This window comes from Lissotriton helveticus, chromosome 10 (genome assembly GCF_964261635.1).
Source record: "Lissotriton helveticus chromosome 10, aLisHel1.1, whole genome shotgun sequence".
NCBI lineage: Eukaryota > Metazoa > Chordata > Amphibia > Caudata > Salamandridae > Lissotriton > Lissotriton helveticus.
This window is the reverse complement of record NC_136071.1, coordinates 170,561,858-170,579,273: the sequence shown is the minus strand read 5'-3', so window position 1 is coordinate 170,579,273 and position 17,416 is coordinate 170,561,858. Positions and strand designations below refer to the sequence as shown.

The window sequence follows — 17,416 nt, the reverse complement described above, 5'->3', positions numbered from 1 at the left end:
CACAGGCCATGCAGTTGGCTTCGTTGTGATCCGGGGACAGGCACTTGTTGCACACCGGGTGGACATCGATGTGCGGGTATTTTGCATTGCAAAGAGGGCACCTCTTGAATGGACTTCTCTCCATCGTAGATAGAAGATCGGGTCGAGAGTGGAAAGAAATTCGACCAAGTCCTCGATGTCCTCTCGAAACAAAGGTACCGGTACCGAACGAAACGATACCGACGCTGTCGAAAGCCTTTTGGCTTTAAGGAAAGTTTTCCTAACTTGAGCTAAGATAGTAACATCCGAACCCAATGGCGGAAAAAAAACAATCTGAGGATGGAGAGGATGCCCATGCGCACTGTAGTCCAGGGGAGGAGCCACCTATCTCGTGATACTTCGAAGACTCTTCCAGGACAACAATGTGCAATCATCCGGACCCAACACTAGGCAGCGATCTATGCACAGATATGAATTCAGCAGCCCACATGCCTCGAACCTGTTGTAATCTCCCCCAACAGGAGTGGAATGGTCTGGGGGGATGGAAGGAAAGTCACTGTTTGGGAGTAGAGGTATTGCGGTTGTTGTTGCCTCTGCCCTTATTGTTGTTACCTCTATATCCGCCTCTGTAATACCCTCTGCTGGGTGAGGTTTGGGTGGGTGCTTTATAAGAAGAGGAGGTGTTGTCAGTTTGAAAACCCTTGGAGGCGCTTCTATATGAGGAGCGGCGAAAGTGTTTGAGTTTGTAAAGCTCCCATAGATTTTGCTGTATCTGTATCTTTTTTCATCTTTTCTAGTACACTATAAACTGTTGGACCAAAGAGATGTTGCTGGTCAAAGGGTTGATTTAAAATACTGGCCTGTACTACTGGTTTCAACCCAGAGACGTGTAGCCATGCATGTCTACGTAACAGTACTCCTGTATTTATCGCTCTAGAGGCTGTGGTTGCAGTGTCTAATGCGCAGCGGATTGAGTTATTTGTAATAATCTTGCCTTCTTTTATTAGTTTAGAGGCTCTGATCTTATATTGCTCTGGTAAATGTTGCATGAGTGATTCCAACTCATCATATTGAGCTTGATCACATCTTGCTAATAAAGCCTGAGTGTTAGCAATTCTCCAGACATTGGCTGCTTGTGAGATGGTGCGTTTCCCTGAAGCATCTAAAAGCTTAGACTCTTTATCAGGGGGCGGAGCATCCCCTGCTGTCTGCGAGTTAGCTCTTTTTCTCGCATTTGATACCACCAAAGAGTCTAATGGCAGCTGACCTTTGATGTATGCTGGGTTAGATGGAGCTGCTTTGTACTTTTTTTCTAGTCTGGGATTAATTACCCTGGCTCTAACTGGGTCTTTGAATACCTCTGATGCATGTCTCACCACTCCACTAAGTATTGGTGATGTGGTTGTGGTTTTATGTGACGACAGTAGTGTATCAATGAGGAAATCCTCTTCCACTGGATCTGTGTGCAAGTCTACTCCAAGAATGTGGCTGCTCTATGAATGAGCCGTGTAAACCCAATAGTGTCATCTGGTGGAGATGGTCTAGAAGGGTATGCGTCATCTTGTGGCAGATCTGGTGCATTATAATCCTCCCACGGATCATCTGATGGTCCAGGAACATTGTCCGGGTCATCTTTCTACCCCCTGTGAATAATCGTCATCATCATCATCATCCTGTGGTATAATGCTATGTGTGCTGGATGGTGAGTGTACTGGAGAAATATCTGTTGGTATCTCTGGTAATGGTGAAGGAATTCTTATGGGGGACGTTTGAGCATGTTTCTGAGAGGAACTGGAGGTGGTTTAGGATAGTCCATTTTCCTCTTTTGAGGCACTGCACTAACATGTCCAGTCTTTGGATTAATATGAAGAGTCTTTTGCTTTGGGTCTGGTCTGAAAAGCTCTTCTGCTGAAAAATCCTTTTTGGTGCCGATTTATCTTGTTTGGGACCAAAATGCTTAGGTTTTACAGTGTCTATGGTCTTTGGAGAGGATTTTGGTTTCGGTTCCGAAGCCTTGGTCTTTCTCGGATCTGCCGATTTTGGATCCGGAATCTTTGCTCCCGAAGTGCGTTTGGAATCATCGACCTTCGGAACTGAAGTGTGTTTCGATGCCGAAGCAGGCTTCGGGTCGACTTTTTTCGGAACCGGGGTCTTCGGTTCGGTAGACTTGGGAACGTCTTTCGGTGCTGAGCTAGATTTCGCCTCGACCGGTTTCGGTACTGATAGCTGCTTCGGTGACAGGGTTAATTTTGGTTTGAAGACCTTTTGCTCGTCGGGACCGACAGACTGACTCGAGCCCGAGTCGACTGGAGGCTTTTTTGTAATCTTCATTGCCGAGCCTGAAGGCGGGGCGTCGTAAGGTTTTGGTCTGTGTGCACCCAGACCCAGAGGTGGAGGTGGAACCGAAGCCTGTCCCGTTATGGGGAGGTGAACAGGGTCGACGCTTGTACTCACGACCTGTTGACCAGCTGGAAAAAAATTGTCGTCTTTTGATCGGTCCTCTGCTCCGGAAGCTGACTCCTCTGCTTCGGAAACAATGTTGTCCTGCTGCTGTTCTTCGGACTCTAATTCGATCGGAGCCTTGCCTATCATGAGGTCTGGTGTCGTTGAAGATGACTGTGCCATGACTCTTCGAGCTCGACGGTCCCGGATAGTCTTCTTGGACTGGAACGAAGCGCAGGCCTCACAGTCTCGACTCTGTGGACAAGCACAGGTTGCAAACCTCATGAAGATCAGTGTGAGGGAATTTGTGTCCACACTGAGGGCACTTCTTGAAAAGTGTTCTTTCCATGAGCCAAAGGCCCAATGGCGCAGTTGGGCCCGACGAACGATGGAATCGAGAAGCGCAAGCCTTTCCTCAACGCGGGTAACTTGTAATTACTGTCAAAGACGATACCGAAGGTATGTTGAAGTTCTGGAATTTGAAAAGAGATCGGTAACGGGACCGAATGATGAACACATCCGAGCCCGATGGCGGAAAAAACAATCTGAAGATGGAGTCGATGCCCATGCGCACTATGATCTACAGGAGGAGTCATAAAACAGACAAAGCCTCTTCCAAGAAAAACAAAGTGTAATCCTCCGGGCCCACCACCAGATGGTGATCTATGCAATAGTGTGTTGTCTGCAGCCCATATGCCTCGAACATACTCTTTTAATGGATCTGAATGGAAAGGAACTTTATGGTAGGCCGCTGCTCTGGAGAAGAAGTAATCGTCGGGGTAGGGCCTTCGAGCTGGAAAAAGATGAGGGTCGGTATCTGCTGGAGGCTGGTTGTGGGGAAATTGGGGTTGGGTCTCCATTGTTATGTCTCCAGTGTATGGAAGTGGTGATCCCTGTGGAGTGTAAGAAAGTGGGCCTCCATGCGAGGAGTGGGGGATTGAGCCTATGTGATCTGTGTTGGTGACTGGAAAGTAGGTAGTGAACTGGTAGCCTTGTCCGTATTTTTCCCTTTTTTAGGGGCTGGGACTATATCCAGGGCCTTTTGGAAACAAATCAGTCTTTTTTGGTGGCTGTATGGGAGTTCCAGGTGAGCAGGAGATGATCCGGCCCGTCTGAGGATGGATTGCCAAATGTCTGTCACGCATCAATCTCCTCTTGGAGCCGATGGAGGAGTGGCTCAACAGTTTCATCACCATCTGGGGTGGTACTCCACTTCGGTGCCGAAGGCTTCGGGACTAAGTGTTTTCGGGCCTGATGACTTATTTGATGCTGAGCCAGTCACTGTCACCGCTGAGATGCCTGTCTTGGTGTGCCAAGCCAGAACTATCCATTATGGGTGAAGTTGATGGTCAGTGCCGACCATTGCACAAGGGCAGTGGTGGCCCGATGGTATGCCGTTGGTGTTCAAAAGTGGCTGTGTCAGCTGTATTGACGAGGGAACGGGTCTGTACTCATGACCTGTTACGCTGCTGGAAGATCTTCGAAATCCAGGTTTGAGCTGGTGCTGTCCTTTGGTGAGAACATTGGCTGCAGACGCCTTGGCGTGATATTTTTGAAGCTCTTCAATGAGGAAGAGGTTCACTGGTTCTTAGCTGCTCCTCTGCGACATCTCCAAGCATTAAGCCAGATGATCACGGAGGGTCTTTTACAATCGAAAAGAGAAGGAAGCATTGCAAGCAAGCTCAATATACTTGGGAGAAATGCAAAGGTTACAGGCATAATGAAGGTCGGACTATGGATATTTAGAGTGGCACCGAGGAAATTATCTAAAGGGCGTTTGTTCCATCACCCTTGTGACCATGGTATGGAACCAATTGTAAGTCCAGAGAAAATAGGCCCCTGAAAGCGTGGCCCCACGAGGGACAGAGATCAATCTGAGGATTACGCGGGTGCAGCTGGAGTCATCAACCAGGAAAGGAAGGAAAAGAGGATACGCTTTTGAAAATCATACGGACTGTAAGAAGTACCCATGGCAACCGAAAAGTACCGAAGATGGCCTTGAACCGCTACACATTTCCGAACCTGAAGCGGAAAGAAAACGATCTGACAACTGAGTCAATGCCCATGTGCAATACCTGCAAGAGGAGGGGGTCATTAAACTTCGTGACTCAAAAGACTTCTTTGAAGAAAAACAACTTGCTCACATCCGGAACCAACACTAGATGGCAGGAGTAAGCACAAAATGTGTATCTATAGCCACAAATGCCTCGAATAGGCATTTCCCGAGGATATCATAAGGATTTAAATTTTAGGTCCCGTCATGCAGAGGAAGCTCTCCTCTATTCCCTGAAAGAGATGGTCCCAGAGTTTGATGGTGTTGGCTTGATTGTCTGTGTTGTTCTCGAGCTAAAAGTGGTTTTGGGTGTCATTAGTGTTCATTGTCATTACTCAATGAGACAAAATTTAACAAATAATACACGGCCTAAGAATTCAATCAAGTAATTTTTGCCAAAAGTAAATAGCAAATGGAAAAGCTATTGGCTGGGAGGAAGGTACAACAGTAGACTACAGAAGCTATAGGTAAGTAGGTTTGATACACCAATGATTAAGTTAATACAAATGTATTGGATGTTTTTTCTAATGTATAGAAAAAATTTGATCTAAGCTACAATTGCCTAAAGAAATATAAATGAGATCACATTTTGAATTGATAAAAAGATGAATACTTCTTCTCTGGGTGCCTGAACAAAGAAGAAAATTATTTAACTCGAAGGAAGTCCACGTTGTGAATTTCTTTAAACAGACATCTTTGAAGCTTAATGGAACACAATCTATGAATTCATATTTCCCAGTTGTTATGAGAGATTGTTCTATGCTCCATTTTATTTTTGTAGTATCATTTGGGGTTAAAAGCGAGATTAGGGAAAATCACAGTAATTTACCTCGTATTTCACCAAGTCCATCGAACACTGTTCTCTGCATTTCATGTGTTCCTCCAGTCGTGCATGGATTGGTTATTATGTATCCATTGGCCGAGTTGGCAGAAGTGGTCATGACCCGGACCATCGTGACTGTGGGTGCTTGCTGAACAACATGAATTGAGTGACCAGAAGGTTGTTGAGAAGTAACGATCGAGGCTGGCATGTACGTCACTGGTTTTGCAAGCAGATTGGATTGCCGTGGAGGCACAGCCATTATTACTGGTTGGGCACTAACCGGAGAACCTGGAAATAAAGAGAACAACGCTTCAAATCATTTTGGTTAATGAATTACAGTTAAGAATGTTAATATAAAACACTGTCAAGCTCCTTACACAAGACAAAGTAAAAACAAAATAGATCTAGTAGTCATTCACACTGTGACCTGGGGATCATTCATCGCTTTGAGACATATTCCAGGAACATGGAGGCACCTTATATATGAATTTATGTGTGGATATTTCTTTAGTTTGACCCTAGCAGAGAGCAATAGAGAACTGTACATCGAGTCACCAGGTTTCTGAACTATAGGACTGAAAGATAGAAAGGTCCTGGGCTACGCTCACCTCAATGTCCCAGCACCACTGAGAGGTCCTTGCCCTGTTCTAAAGCTCAGCCAAATACAACACCTCAAAAGCTGCACAGTACCACCACAATGGGTTGCATTGGTTGTAGCGTTTGAAAAAGAAAGTAAATAAATCACTAACTAAGGGCACATTCTTAAAAAGGCACTTTAGCATCTGTTCTACCTACAACGAACACTGACCGAACGAAAAAAATATACTCACTGAAATACTTGTAACAATTGGGTGGGTTCCATTGGTTTGGACACAACCAGTACAAAGACACATGCTTTAAAAATGAATTCCTTTGCTGAAGGTTTGTTCTCCATCTCCTTACCTATGCATTCTACAGTATGAGGACACTATGACAGTACGCTCTGTGTCTAAAAATAATGATGGTGATCCTAAGCATCTATTCATTGTTGAAAATGTAGTGCTCTGAAAATGACCATTGGCGGGAGGAGACATGCTATGGATTCTCTAGAACAATGCAGAGGTAATACATAGAAACGGTATTCAATAAGTTCAAAATGCAAACTATTCACAGACGGACACAAGTTGTCCCCAAGCAGACATGCTGTATGCTGCATGTACTGCCTCAACAATAAATTTATTTTGACAGCACTTCTGCTTTTTTATGACATATGAAACACAATTATGGTAATATAATTATGACATCATGTTATATATAACTTGGGTTGTCAAACCTGTCAACTACCAATGATCATTTTCGAAACCTAATTAGCAGAGATGCGGTAGCAAGTACCACACATTTCTCAGTAGCCGAGAGACAACTTGTGAGAAACTGAAACATCTACCATCTTGTACAGAAGACATTTTTTTTATCACTCTTGACCCAAATTGTATGAAGCCATACAACCTATGAGTCCATGAGTCAACCAATCATTGCTAGGATCACAAAATAGTTTACAAGTCGCAGAAGCCTTTATTAGATAACCATCAACATTGTTCAGTATCTATCTTTAACATACACGCACATACTCTGGTTTCAAGATTGGTACAACGTCACAACTTTGCTCTTCATAGCAGTAGCATAGAGGCTTGCAGTGTGTGCCTCAAAGTCACTCATCCTTCTAGGCCAACAACCATGTCAACATATTGGTCTTAAAAGGAGAGGATCTTACTTTTGCTTCAGTTTTAGGCAGTGAAGTCAAAATATAGGTCGTTCAGACAAAAAGGCCTGCATCTATGGGTATGAAAAAGGCGGGGGAAGATTGAGATTGATAGATTCAAAGATAAAGGTTGCCGCAAATGAAGATCCAAGAGAAAGTCAGTCAAAGTTACTTCCCACTAATGCACAAACTCGATTTTCATTTTACCTGCCTGCAATGAACATCTTGGAGAACGTCCGAGAGATCATCATCATAACTTTACACAATTATACAAACTTTAGTTTTAGTTAATTGCAACTCCCTAGCATAGGTTTCATAGTAAAGCTGGTACAGGGCAGAAGGTGAAAGTATCACAACCTGATTTTTTTTTTTAATATAACATTCATCAGGATTTTTAGGTTTCTAAAATCCATGTGGAATACACAGGGATGTGGATGGCTCAAGAGGACTGGTAAACACTCACTGGACTATTTGACAGAGTTTGGTAGTCTCAGTAGAGTCTCCACTGGTTGAATGCCAACACACCAGACAAAAATCAACATCACAATTTGATATGAATTGGTAATGTTTATGCAGTGATGTCAAACAAATCACTTATTTAGTCCATGATGTAAATGTTCCATTTTTCCAGGATCCGTCCACACCAGGGTGCAGAAGCACAATTGGGGCTAAGAAATTTGCTGACAGTTCAATTTAAATATGGTTTTATCCTGCCCACAATTCAATTACTTTTATAGTCATTAATTGAACGTGTCTTGATTTATTATTTCATTTAGTGATCTTTACCAAACTTCCCTAACAAAGTAACAATTGTCCATGTGATGGATTCTCATTGTACTTAGTCGCACCTAATTTCAAGTGCATTTATTTGTATTAATGCTACAAAAAAACAAGGCACATTTTATTGCTGTTGGGGATGTAGTACTCTAAATCTCTTTAGGTTTTATTACCTACGAAATACCAAATGTCACCAAACTAGGCTGAATTCTGCCTGAGGATTTGCACTTATATAAGCCCATATGTTTAATTTAGGACCATTTTTTCCTCCTAAACCTGTCTAAAGCACAACATTTTCCACAATAAACAAGTGAAAATATATAGGTCTTCTAAAAGTGGTATTGTTTAAGAATAACATCTGAATCAGAAACTTAGGATATAATGGCAGAAGCTTACCAGGTGCACTCTGTGAATATCGATACTCTGGAACAGAAGCTAGCTTTGATCCAATGTCGTGATCATGTGAAACAGGAGATCCTTCACGGGACAAACACTCTGGGGTCTGCATGCCCGGTGACATTAGGCCGGGGTGAGTAGGTGAGGCAGGTGCACTCCTACATCACGTGTGTAAATAAAATGCCACAGTAAACCATACAGGTAAGGAAAACAAATGCACACACATCACCAATGAGCATACCTTGACATGAAGCTATACCCACTCCAAATGCACCCTATTTTCAAAATGAGCACAACACAACCAAACATCCCCAAAGAGAGAAACGCATTGGAGAGACAGTCCAACACTAGTCTGTTTCGGCAGGCAGGTAAGTACTTGCTGAGCTGATAACGATCCATCTATATCGCATGGGGACAAGACTGGATGATTGAATGCAGACTCACAATCATATGGATGGTGCATCTCACGTGGACTGAGGGTCAAACATATATACAGTTGTTTTGGCATATTTGCTTTCCTAACATACCATTTTCAGACAAGGATTACGTTCACTTCACACTATTGTGGAAGGAATATGCTACTTACCAGTATGCATCTGTTCTTGGCATGTAGAGCTGCAGAGTTGTACACTTAGCAATAGATCGCCACCTGGTGTTGGGCTTGGATGATTGCAGGTTGTTGTCTTCTTGGAAGAAGTCTTTGTAGTCACGAGATGGAGGACTCCTCCCTTGGACAATACTGGGCATGGTCATCGACTCCATCCTCAGATTGTTTTTCGCCATGATGGGAAATGATGGAGTTAGTAGAAGTAAAAAGAAAGGATGTCCATGCGTGTGCATCTAAGTAAGATGAGTACTGGAACGGATACAAGTTCCGGGGAGGCGGAAGGGCGTGTACAACTCTGCAGCTCTACATGCCAAGAACAGATGCATACTGGTAAGTAGCATATTCCGTTCGAGGCATATGAGCTGCAGATTGTACACTTAGCAACGATTGTGCAGCAGTGTCTCCCCTAGTGGTGGTCGCTTGTATCCGTTGCAGCATACTGAAATAGTGTTTTAAGGACAGCTTGGCCTACTACAGCTTGCTGCTTGGCTTGCACGTCAACACAATAGTGTTTAGTGAAGGTGTGTATGGTAGACCATGTTGCTGCCTTGCATATGTCCTCTAGTGGTATGTTTCCTAAGAAAGCCATAGAGGCTCCTAGTTTGCGAGTGGAGTGCGCTCTACGAGGAACTGTTAGTGTACGTTTAGCTTTTTGATAGCATATTTGAATACACTTTACAATCCATCTGGCAATTCCTCCTTTAGAGATGGGATTGCCTTTGTGTGGGAAGAGAAAGATACAAATAGTTGTTTTGTCTTTCTGAGGGATTTAGTCCTGTCTGTGTAGTATAAAAGAGCTCTTCTAACATCTAATGTGTGTAAAGCCCTTTCCGCAACAGAGTCTGTTTTTTTAAAAAACACTGGTAACTCTACTGATTGGTTAAGGTGAAAAGGAGTAATCATTTTTGGCAGGAATTTAGGATTAGGTCTAAGAACCACTTTGTTAGGGTGTATCTGAAAAAATGGTTCTTCTATTGTGAATGCTTGTATTTCACTAACTCTTCTGAGAGAGGTGATGGCAACAAGGAAGGCAGTTTTCCATGTTAGGAATTGCAGTTCACACTTGTGTAAAGGCTCAAAAGGTGGGCCCATCAGCCTTGTAAGGACCACGTTTAGGTTCCATACTGGTGCAGGTGGTAACCTAGGTGGGATTATTTGTTTCAATCCTTCCATAAATGCTTTTATTGCAGGTACTCTAAAGAGAGATAGATGCTGTCTATTTTGTAAATAGGCTGCAATTGCTGCTAGATGCAGTCATATGGAAGAATAAGCCAAGTTGGACCTTTGTGTGTAGAAGGTAGCAAATAATATTTTGGATGGAAACATCCAATGGTTCAATGTGATTGTTGTTACAGTATATTGCAAATCTTTTCCACTTAGCGGCATAGCATGCTCTAGTGGTGGGTCTTCTAGCTTCTTTAATTATATTCATACAGTCTGGTGGTAAGTTTAAGTAGCCAAACTCTAAGACCTCAGGAGCCAGATCGCCAAATTCAGTTGGCTTGGTTCTGGGTGCCTTATTTCTCCATGGTTCTGTGTTAACAGGGATGGCGTGAGCAGTAATTTCTGATGTGGAACCAGTGAGAGGTCTAGTAGCGTGGTGAACCATGGCTCTCGTGCCCATGTGGGGGTCACTAGTATTAATTTGAGAGACTGTTGTCTGAGCTTGCGTACTACTAGTGGAATGAGTGGGAGAGGCGGAAAAGCGTACGCAAATCTGCCTGACCAGTTCATCCATATTGCATTCCCCTCCGACCATGGGTGTGGAAATCTGGCGGCGAAGGTTGGGCATTTTGCGTTTTCGTGGGTGGCAAACAGATCTATTTGTGGCTGCCCCCACCTTTGGAAAAATGGTTGGAGAACCTGTGGGTGCAACTCCCATTCATGAATCTGTTGTGACTGACGACTCAACAGATCTGCTATCCGATTGTGAATTCCTGGGAGGTGTTCTACAGTCAGGTGTATGTTTTGAGGGATGGCCCATCTCCAAATGTTCTGTGCAAGCTGGGACAGTTGCAGAGAGTGTGTCCCCCCCTGTTTTTGTATATAATACATAGCTGTCATATTGTCCGTCCGGATTAGAACAGCTTTGTTTTGTACTTGTAATCGCTAGCAACTCCAAATGATTGATGTGGAGCAGTTTTTGTTGGCTGTTCCATTGTCCTTGAGTGGTATAGTGCAGGAGATGGGCTCCCCATCCTGTGAGGGATGCATCTGTTGTGAGCACTATTTGTGGAACAGGTTCTAGGAACGGCCGTCCCTTTGTCAAGCTTTTGGTGTTCCACCATTGCAGAGAGCGATATGTACGGCTGTCTACCAACACCAGGTCTGTGAGCTGACCTTGAGCCTGATTCCACTGTTGTGCTAGACATTCCTGTAGTGAGCGCATTTGCAGTGTTGCGTGAGGAACTATGAAGATGCAAGACGCCATCATGCCTTTTAGTTTCATGAGCACTCTGGCTTGAAGAGAGTGCTGGCATTGAAAAAGGGAGACTAAGCTCTGAATGCTTTGAATCCTGGCTTGACTGGGATAGGCTAGAGCTGCTGATGTGTCTATGGTAGTTCCTAGATATTGGTGAACGTGCGAAGGCTCTAGGTGCGACTTGGTGTAGTTTATTGAAAACCCTAAGGCGTGTAATGTTTGTATTGTTTGTTTTGTGTGTTGTACACACTGGTTGAACGATCTTGCTTTTATGATCCAGTCGTCGAGGTAAGGGAAGACATGTATCTGTATTTTTTGAGATGTGCTGCTACTACTGCTAAGCACTTTGTAAACACTCGTGGTGCTGTTGTGACCCCGAATGGAAGGACTTTGAACTGATAGTGTTGTCCTTGTATGACAAATCTTAGATACTTCCTGTGCGCAGGATGTATAGGAACATGAAAATAGGCGTCCTTCAGGTCTAGTGTTGTAAGAAAGTCTCCCTGTTGTAGTAATGGGAGTACTTGTTGTAAGGTGATCATGTGAAAATGATCTGATTGAATGTAGTGGTTTAGGGACCTGAGGTCGAGGATCGGTCTTAAAGTCCCGTCCTTTTTGGGTATTAGGAAATACAGGGAGTAGACTCCTGTTCCTTGTTCCTGTAAGGGGACCTTTTGAATAGCATCTTTTTGTAGAAGTGCTAGAACTTCCTGTTGAAGCAGAGTTATGTGTTCTGTGGACATTGGACGCTGCCTGGGTGGTATGTTTGGGGGGGTTGCTGTGAGTTCTAGGCAGTAACCATGTTGGATAATTTGTCTTACCCACCTGTCTGTTGTGATGGAATTCCAGACAGGTAGGAACTGTGATAGTCTGCCCCCCACAGGAGTTGAATGCTGTAGGGGAGGCAGAGGGAAGTCACGGTTTAGGAGTGGAAGAGGAGCGGTTGTTGTTATTACCTCTACCTCTTCCCTTATTGTTGTTGCCTCTGTACCCTCCTCTAAAGTAACCCTTATTAGAGGGGGTTTGTGTATGTGTTTTAAAAGCTGATGTGTTATCTGCACCGGTCTGCTTGGAGCCTCCTCTATAAGAGGAGCGACGAAAAGAACTTCAAGTCTGGGTGGATTGTAATGCACCCATAGACTTAGCAGTGTCTGTGTCCTTCTTCATCTTCTCTAGTGTATTATCTACTTCTGGCCCGAACAACTGGTTCTGATTGAAGGGCTGGTTGAGGATGGTAGTTTGTACCTCTGGTTTGAAACCGGAAATGCGTAACCATGCATGACGTCTGAGGATAACACTAGTGTTAACTGCCCTGGATGCTGTGTCAGGTACATCTAGTGCGCATTTAATTGAGGCATTAGATATTAATTTGCCTTCCTGTAAGAGCTCTGCTGCCTGATCTTTGTATTGATATGGTAGGTGTTCCATTAATTTTTCTAGTTGGACGTAGTGAGCCCTGTTGTAGCGCGAGAGTAAGGCTTGTGTGTTTGCTATGCGCCATATGTTTGTTGCCTGCGCAGCAATTCGTTTCCCTGACGCATCAATGATTTTTGATTCCTTGTTAGGTGGGGGTGTGTCACCAGAAGTCTGGTAATTGGCTCTTTTACGTGCATTTGACACTACTAAAGAGTCCAATTGCAGAAGCCCTTTAATGTAGACTGGATCAGCTGGTGCTGGTCTATACTTTACTCTATTCTGGGATTTAGTACACTACACCTTACTGGAGCTTTAAAAATCTCTGGAGCATGTTTAATGACCCCTTTGATCATAGGTAGTATTTGAGTAGATCTTTGTGACTGCTCAAAAGTGTCTAATAAGAAATCCTCCTCAATGGCATCAGAGTGCATTGGAACTCCGTGGTAAAGTGCAGCTCTGTTTAATAGATGATTGAACCCAATACTATCCTCTGGAGGGGAAGCTTTTGTTGGGTAGTATTGAGGGTCAGGGATGTCTGGTGCATTATTTGGTGGGAAATTATATGCATCATCCTCTTTGGGATATTCTGGGTTGACATCCTCATCTAAAGGGTATGTATGTGGCTCTGGTACATCATCCCCCCACCTAAGTCATACTCTTCGTCAGTGTGGTGTGATGATGCAGGAGATTGAGCAGGAGAGGTTATAGGCTCAATATATGGAGTGATAGGAGAGGAGGAAGGTGAAAGAGAGGAAGGGTGCATTGGAGAAGTTGCACAATCCTTTTTGGCAGGAACCACAGTTGGAAGTGGTGTGTCTGCTGGTCTCTTTTTGTGAGGAATTGCTTCCACATGTCCAGTTTTTGGATTAATATAGACCTTTTTCTGTTTTGGATCTGGTCTAAATAGATCTTCCTCTTGTATAATCCTCTTCGGCGCCGATTTCTTAGGTGCCGATAGTGGTTGTTTAGTGTTTTTTGTCTTAGGAGGAGTGATTGAGTCCTGTGGCAATTTCTTCGGTGCCGAAGGTGGTTTAGGCTTGTCTGTATCAAGCCTTGTGGTCTTTGGTACCGGTATTGAAGATTTCGGCGTGGAGACAGGTTTTGTTGGGCCTGCAGCGCCGGAGTCTATCTTCCCGTCTTTATTTTTGGAACTGGATGGTTTCGAAGTCTAAGCTTACGGGTCCGTTACTGTTTTTGGGTTCGGCACCGATGTCTGTTTAGGTTTGGGTGCCGAAGAGTCTTTGGGCACCGAATGGCGTGTTAGCTTCGGTGCCGAAGAGTCCTTCGGTGTCGAAGGATGTTTCGGTGCCAATGGAGGAGGTGGAATTGGCACATGTGGTCTTTTCGGTGCCGAGGCACCGGAAGGCGTAGTCTTTTTCCTCGGAGCCGAGCCCGAAGGCGGGGCGTCGGAGAGTAAATTTCGGTCTCGACTGGGTCCCATGGGCGGAGTGCTAACCGTTGCCTTTGGTTTGGGCAGTGTCTGTTGTGCAGGGGCAGAGGTACTCACGAGTTGTCGAGATGGAATCGAATCGTCCGAGTCCTCTGCTCCCGATATGATCTGGAGGTCAGGCGAGTCTTCCTCGGCGACGAGTGGAACCTCGTCCTCGGAGATATCTTCGAGTGGGTTCTCATAGACATCTTCTTTGACGATCTCCTCCTCAAAGATGGCCTCCGGTGCTGGCGCTGATCTCATCTCGCGTCGACGGGCCCTCCGATCCCGAATGGTCTTATTCGATCGAAAGGAGGCACAGGCTGTGCAGGTCGACTCGTCGTGTTCTGGCAAGAGACAGAGGTTGCAAACCTCGTGATGGTCGCTATGAGGGAATTTTGCTCGACATACCGGGCATCTCTTGAATGGAGTTCTGTACATGAGGCGTAGGCCGTACGGCGCCGATAGGCCCAACGGCCCGCGTCGACGCACCGGGATGTAGCTGTGATGTCGAAAGGTTTATTCGATGTCGAAAGTTGGTTATCGAAAGTTTCACGCTTCGAAAGTGTCGAAAAATGTATTTCCTAGCCGGAGCGGAAAACTTTCATCCGAACCCAGTGGCGGAAAAAAACTATCTGAGGATGGAGTCGATGACCATGCGCAGTATTGTCCAAGGGAGGAGTCACCTATCTCGTGACTACAAAGACTTCTTCCAAGAAGACAACAACCTGCAATCATCCGAGCCCAACACCAGGTGGCGATCTATTGCTAAGTGTACAATCTGCAGCTCATATGCCTCGAACATATCATCCTGGCAGGGATGAAGAACAGAAATGTAGTTTTTATATTCTCCAATTGTCAAATGCGGTTTTGTAAGTGAATAACCTGCAACATCTTTCTACAATTCTTAATTTGATCCTGTTAAAGAAAACGCAAGTGCCACAGAATCAATTTTAATTACAGGAAAAGTTAAACACCTTGCTATTCATAGATGTCTAACAGTATTTCATAATAAGAGTAACGAAGCATGAGGGAATAAAGCAACCTCTTCAAGATGGGTCCAAATATAAACTGCCATCCCATTGCGAACAACCTATGTGTTTTACAAAAGCTTGAGCAGATAGGAAAATATGTCCTGGTTCTTATTATCCAAGTCAAGGGCACCATATTTTCAGGTTAAAATATTATCAAGTTAAGAACACAGGTTAACCTTTAAAACTAATCGCAGCCAACACTTCACCACACTATTTAATTGTACTGTAATTGCATTTATATAGCACCTACTACCCCTGACGACTATGTTGAAGGGTGAAATCAAACTTTATGATTAGGGGTTCCACCAGTGTGTGGGCAGAACCAGAAACGTTATCAAAGTTGCATAACTGATGTACAGAAGAACATGTGAACCACTTGTTTACCCCAGCCTATCATCAGTTATATCATCTGTATGCCTCATAATACTCATAAGTAATTTACCCCTCGTTATTTGCCTCTTCAACGGCAAAGGCAGAAGGAAGTGATTACACTCGTGGGTGGACGTCAGTTGAAAGGACAGGTCAGATTTTAAAGCATTGTGCAAACCAGTGATTGTTTTGTGTGGTTTTACATTGGCGCACTCACTTAGATAGTCTTGCCAGCCCGTTTTCATCAACATCGATAGTCTCCTTTGATCATCCATTTTGAAAATTTCTATCCTAGAGCACCAAAATATGGCTGCCGGCTACAATGCACCGACAACCGGGTAGTTCTACTTGAAAATAACAGGGAAAAGAGTGATCCTGACATTGTTTGGAGCACAAATGCTTAACAAACCATATTTAATGTTGGCAGAGCAGAAGGAAAACATGCAGATGACAAAGGCTGAACACTCAAGCAATTCATGAGACTCAATACAGTCACAAAGAGGATAGTTTAAGTAAGGCAAGTAAGTTAAATATCAGCATCAACAAGTGTCAAATGATCAGACTTTTATAGTGAACCTCAAACATCACCCTTACGTTTCCATCCAATATCTCGAAAATATAAAAACGAAATGAAGTGACCAAAACTGACATGACAGGTGTCAATTTGCTTTAAGCAAAGAATTAAGCCAAAAACATATTTCTCATTGGCATACTAGTACTCACTGCTGCAACAAAATCTCATTTTGGTGAATAGATATAAAACTGGGTTTCAAACACTTGTATTGAGTGAAAACAACTACCAATGTAAAACACACAATATCAACAACTAAACGACATTAGTTCCCGGCATTCCCCTGGTTCAAATGCACAATGATTTTGATATGACAGCAAACACTAACTTCATCACTATCGTCAGAAAACCTGGCACATGTTTTATGATCTGTGAGGTTTACACAGTTTTCAAGTGCTCCAATTCCGGGTGCTACTGGATTTTTTCAGGATTGACAAAGCAAATTAAGAACCCTACAAAATAAAAAAGTGCAAATGGTCATACCTGGAGGAGAGTGGTCCGAATGGAGTTCGAAAGCATGACACTCCCCGCTGTCTTCTTTTTCTAAATGCTTGCTCCACTAACTTGGCTTCTGATGCAGGGTCAATTCGCCAAAAGGACCCTTTTCCAGGCTCCTCCTGGGAACGTGGGACTTTGATAAAATATCTGTTTAAGGAGAGGTTGTGTCGGATGGAATTCTGCAGAACACAAATATATGATTAAATTGTTTGACAGCACTGAACAAGCGAGATGAATTTTGTGATTTTGTCTGGATAAATGTTCTTCCTGTGAATCACAATTCTTGCAGTTAGTCAAGCACCTCATTTTAATGCTGTATACAATGTTGAGGCGAAGACAGAACAGCTACACATCGGTCTTCCATACTCGAAACTGGCATGAAGTATTTTTCGTGAACTTAAACTAATCTAGAGGAATAATGAAAGTAGTTTTAGGGAATAATGAATGACTGTAAGCCACCTGAAGTGCAACAAGCATTCGATGGTAAAAGGTAAATGGATTCTTACAAGAAATACACCTATAGAATGCATTGGTGACAGCGAATGTATTCACATACTTTTTATTCTAAGGAAATCTGATGTTCAGTGATTACATTTATAATATGATGAAGTAAGAAATGTTAATTCCAAAACTAAAATATACAGAACAATGTGAAGGCTGTAAACATTTATTGCTTTTAGAACCAATATAGTGCTGATTTTCCTTGGGAGAATTTCAAACTGCACTAGAAAGTAATGATTTATGAATATTGCTTATCAGGTATTTCATAGCTCACATTATTGATCAGAAAGGAATGACTGAGATACAAATGTTTATATACGGAAACGATCCTGGAACTCGAATGCTTGTCCTGTTTGTATGT

The 17,416-nt window shown here is 43.5% G+C and overlaps 1 protein-coding gene across 1 annotated transcript in view; it reads right to left on the bottom strand.

The window, feature by feature from the left end:
* FOXK1 (forkhead box K1) overlaps window positions 1-17,416 on the bottom strand; it is a 459,662-nt gene that overhangs the window by 105,259 nt on the left and 336,987 nt on the right. Inside the window, exons 5-7 of the mRNA XM_078665011.1 lie at window positions 16,540-16,733; window positions 8,209-8,366; window positions 5,304-5,585 (exon numbers count right to left, since the gene is read on the bottom strand). Coding sequence (XP_078521137.1) covers window positions 5,304-5,585; window positions 8,209-8,366; window positions 16,540-16,733 — 634 coding nt within the window. The remainder of the gene's footprint in view (window positions 1-5,303; window positions 5,586-8,208; window positions 8,367-16,539; window positions 16,734-17,416) is intronic.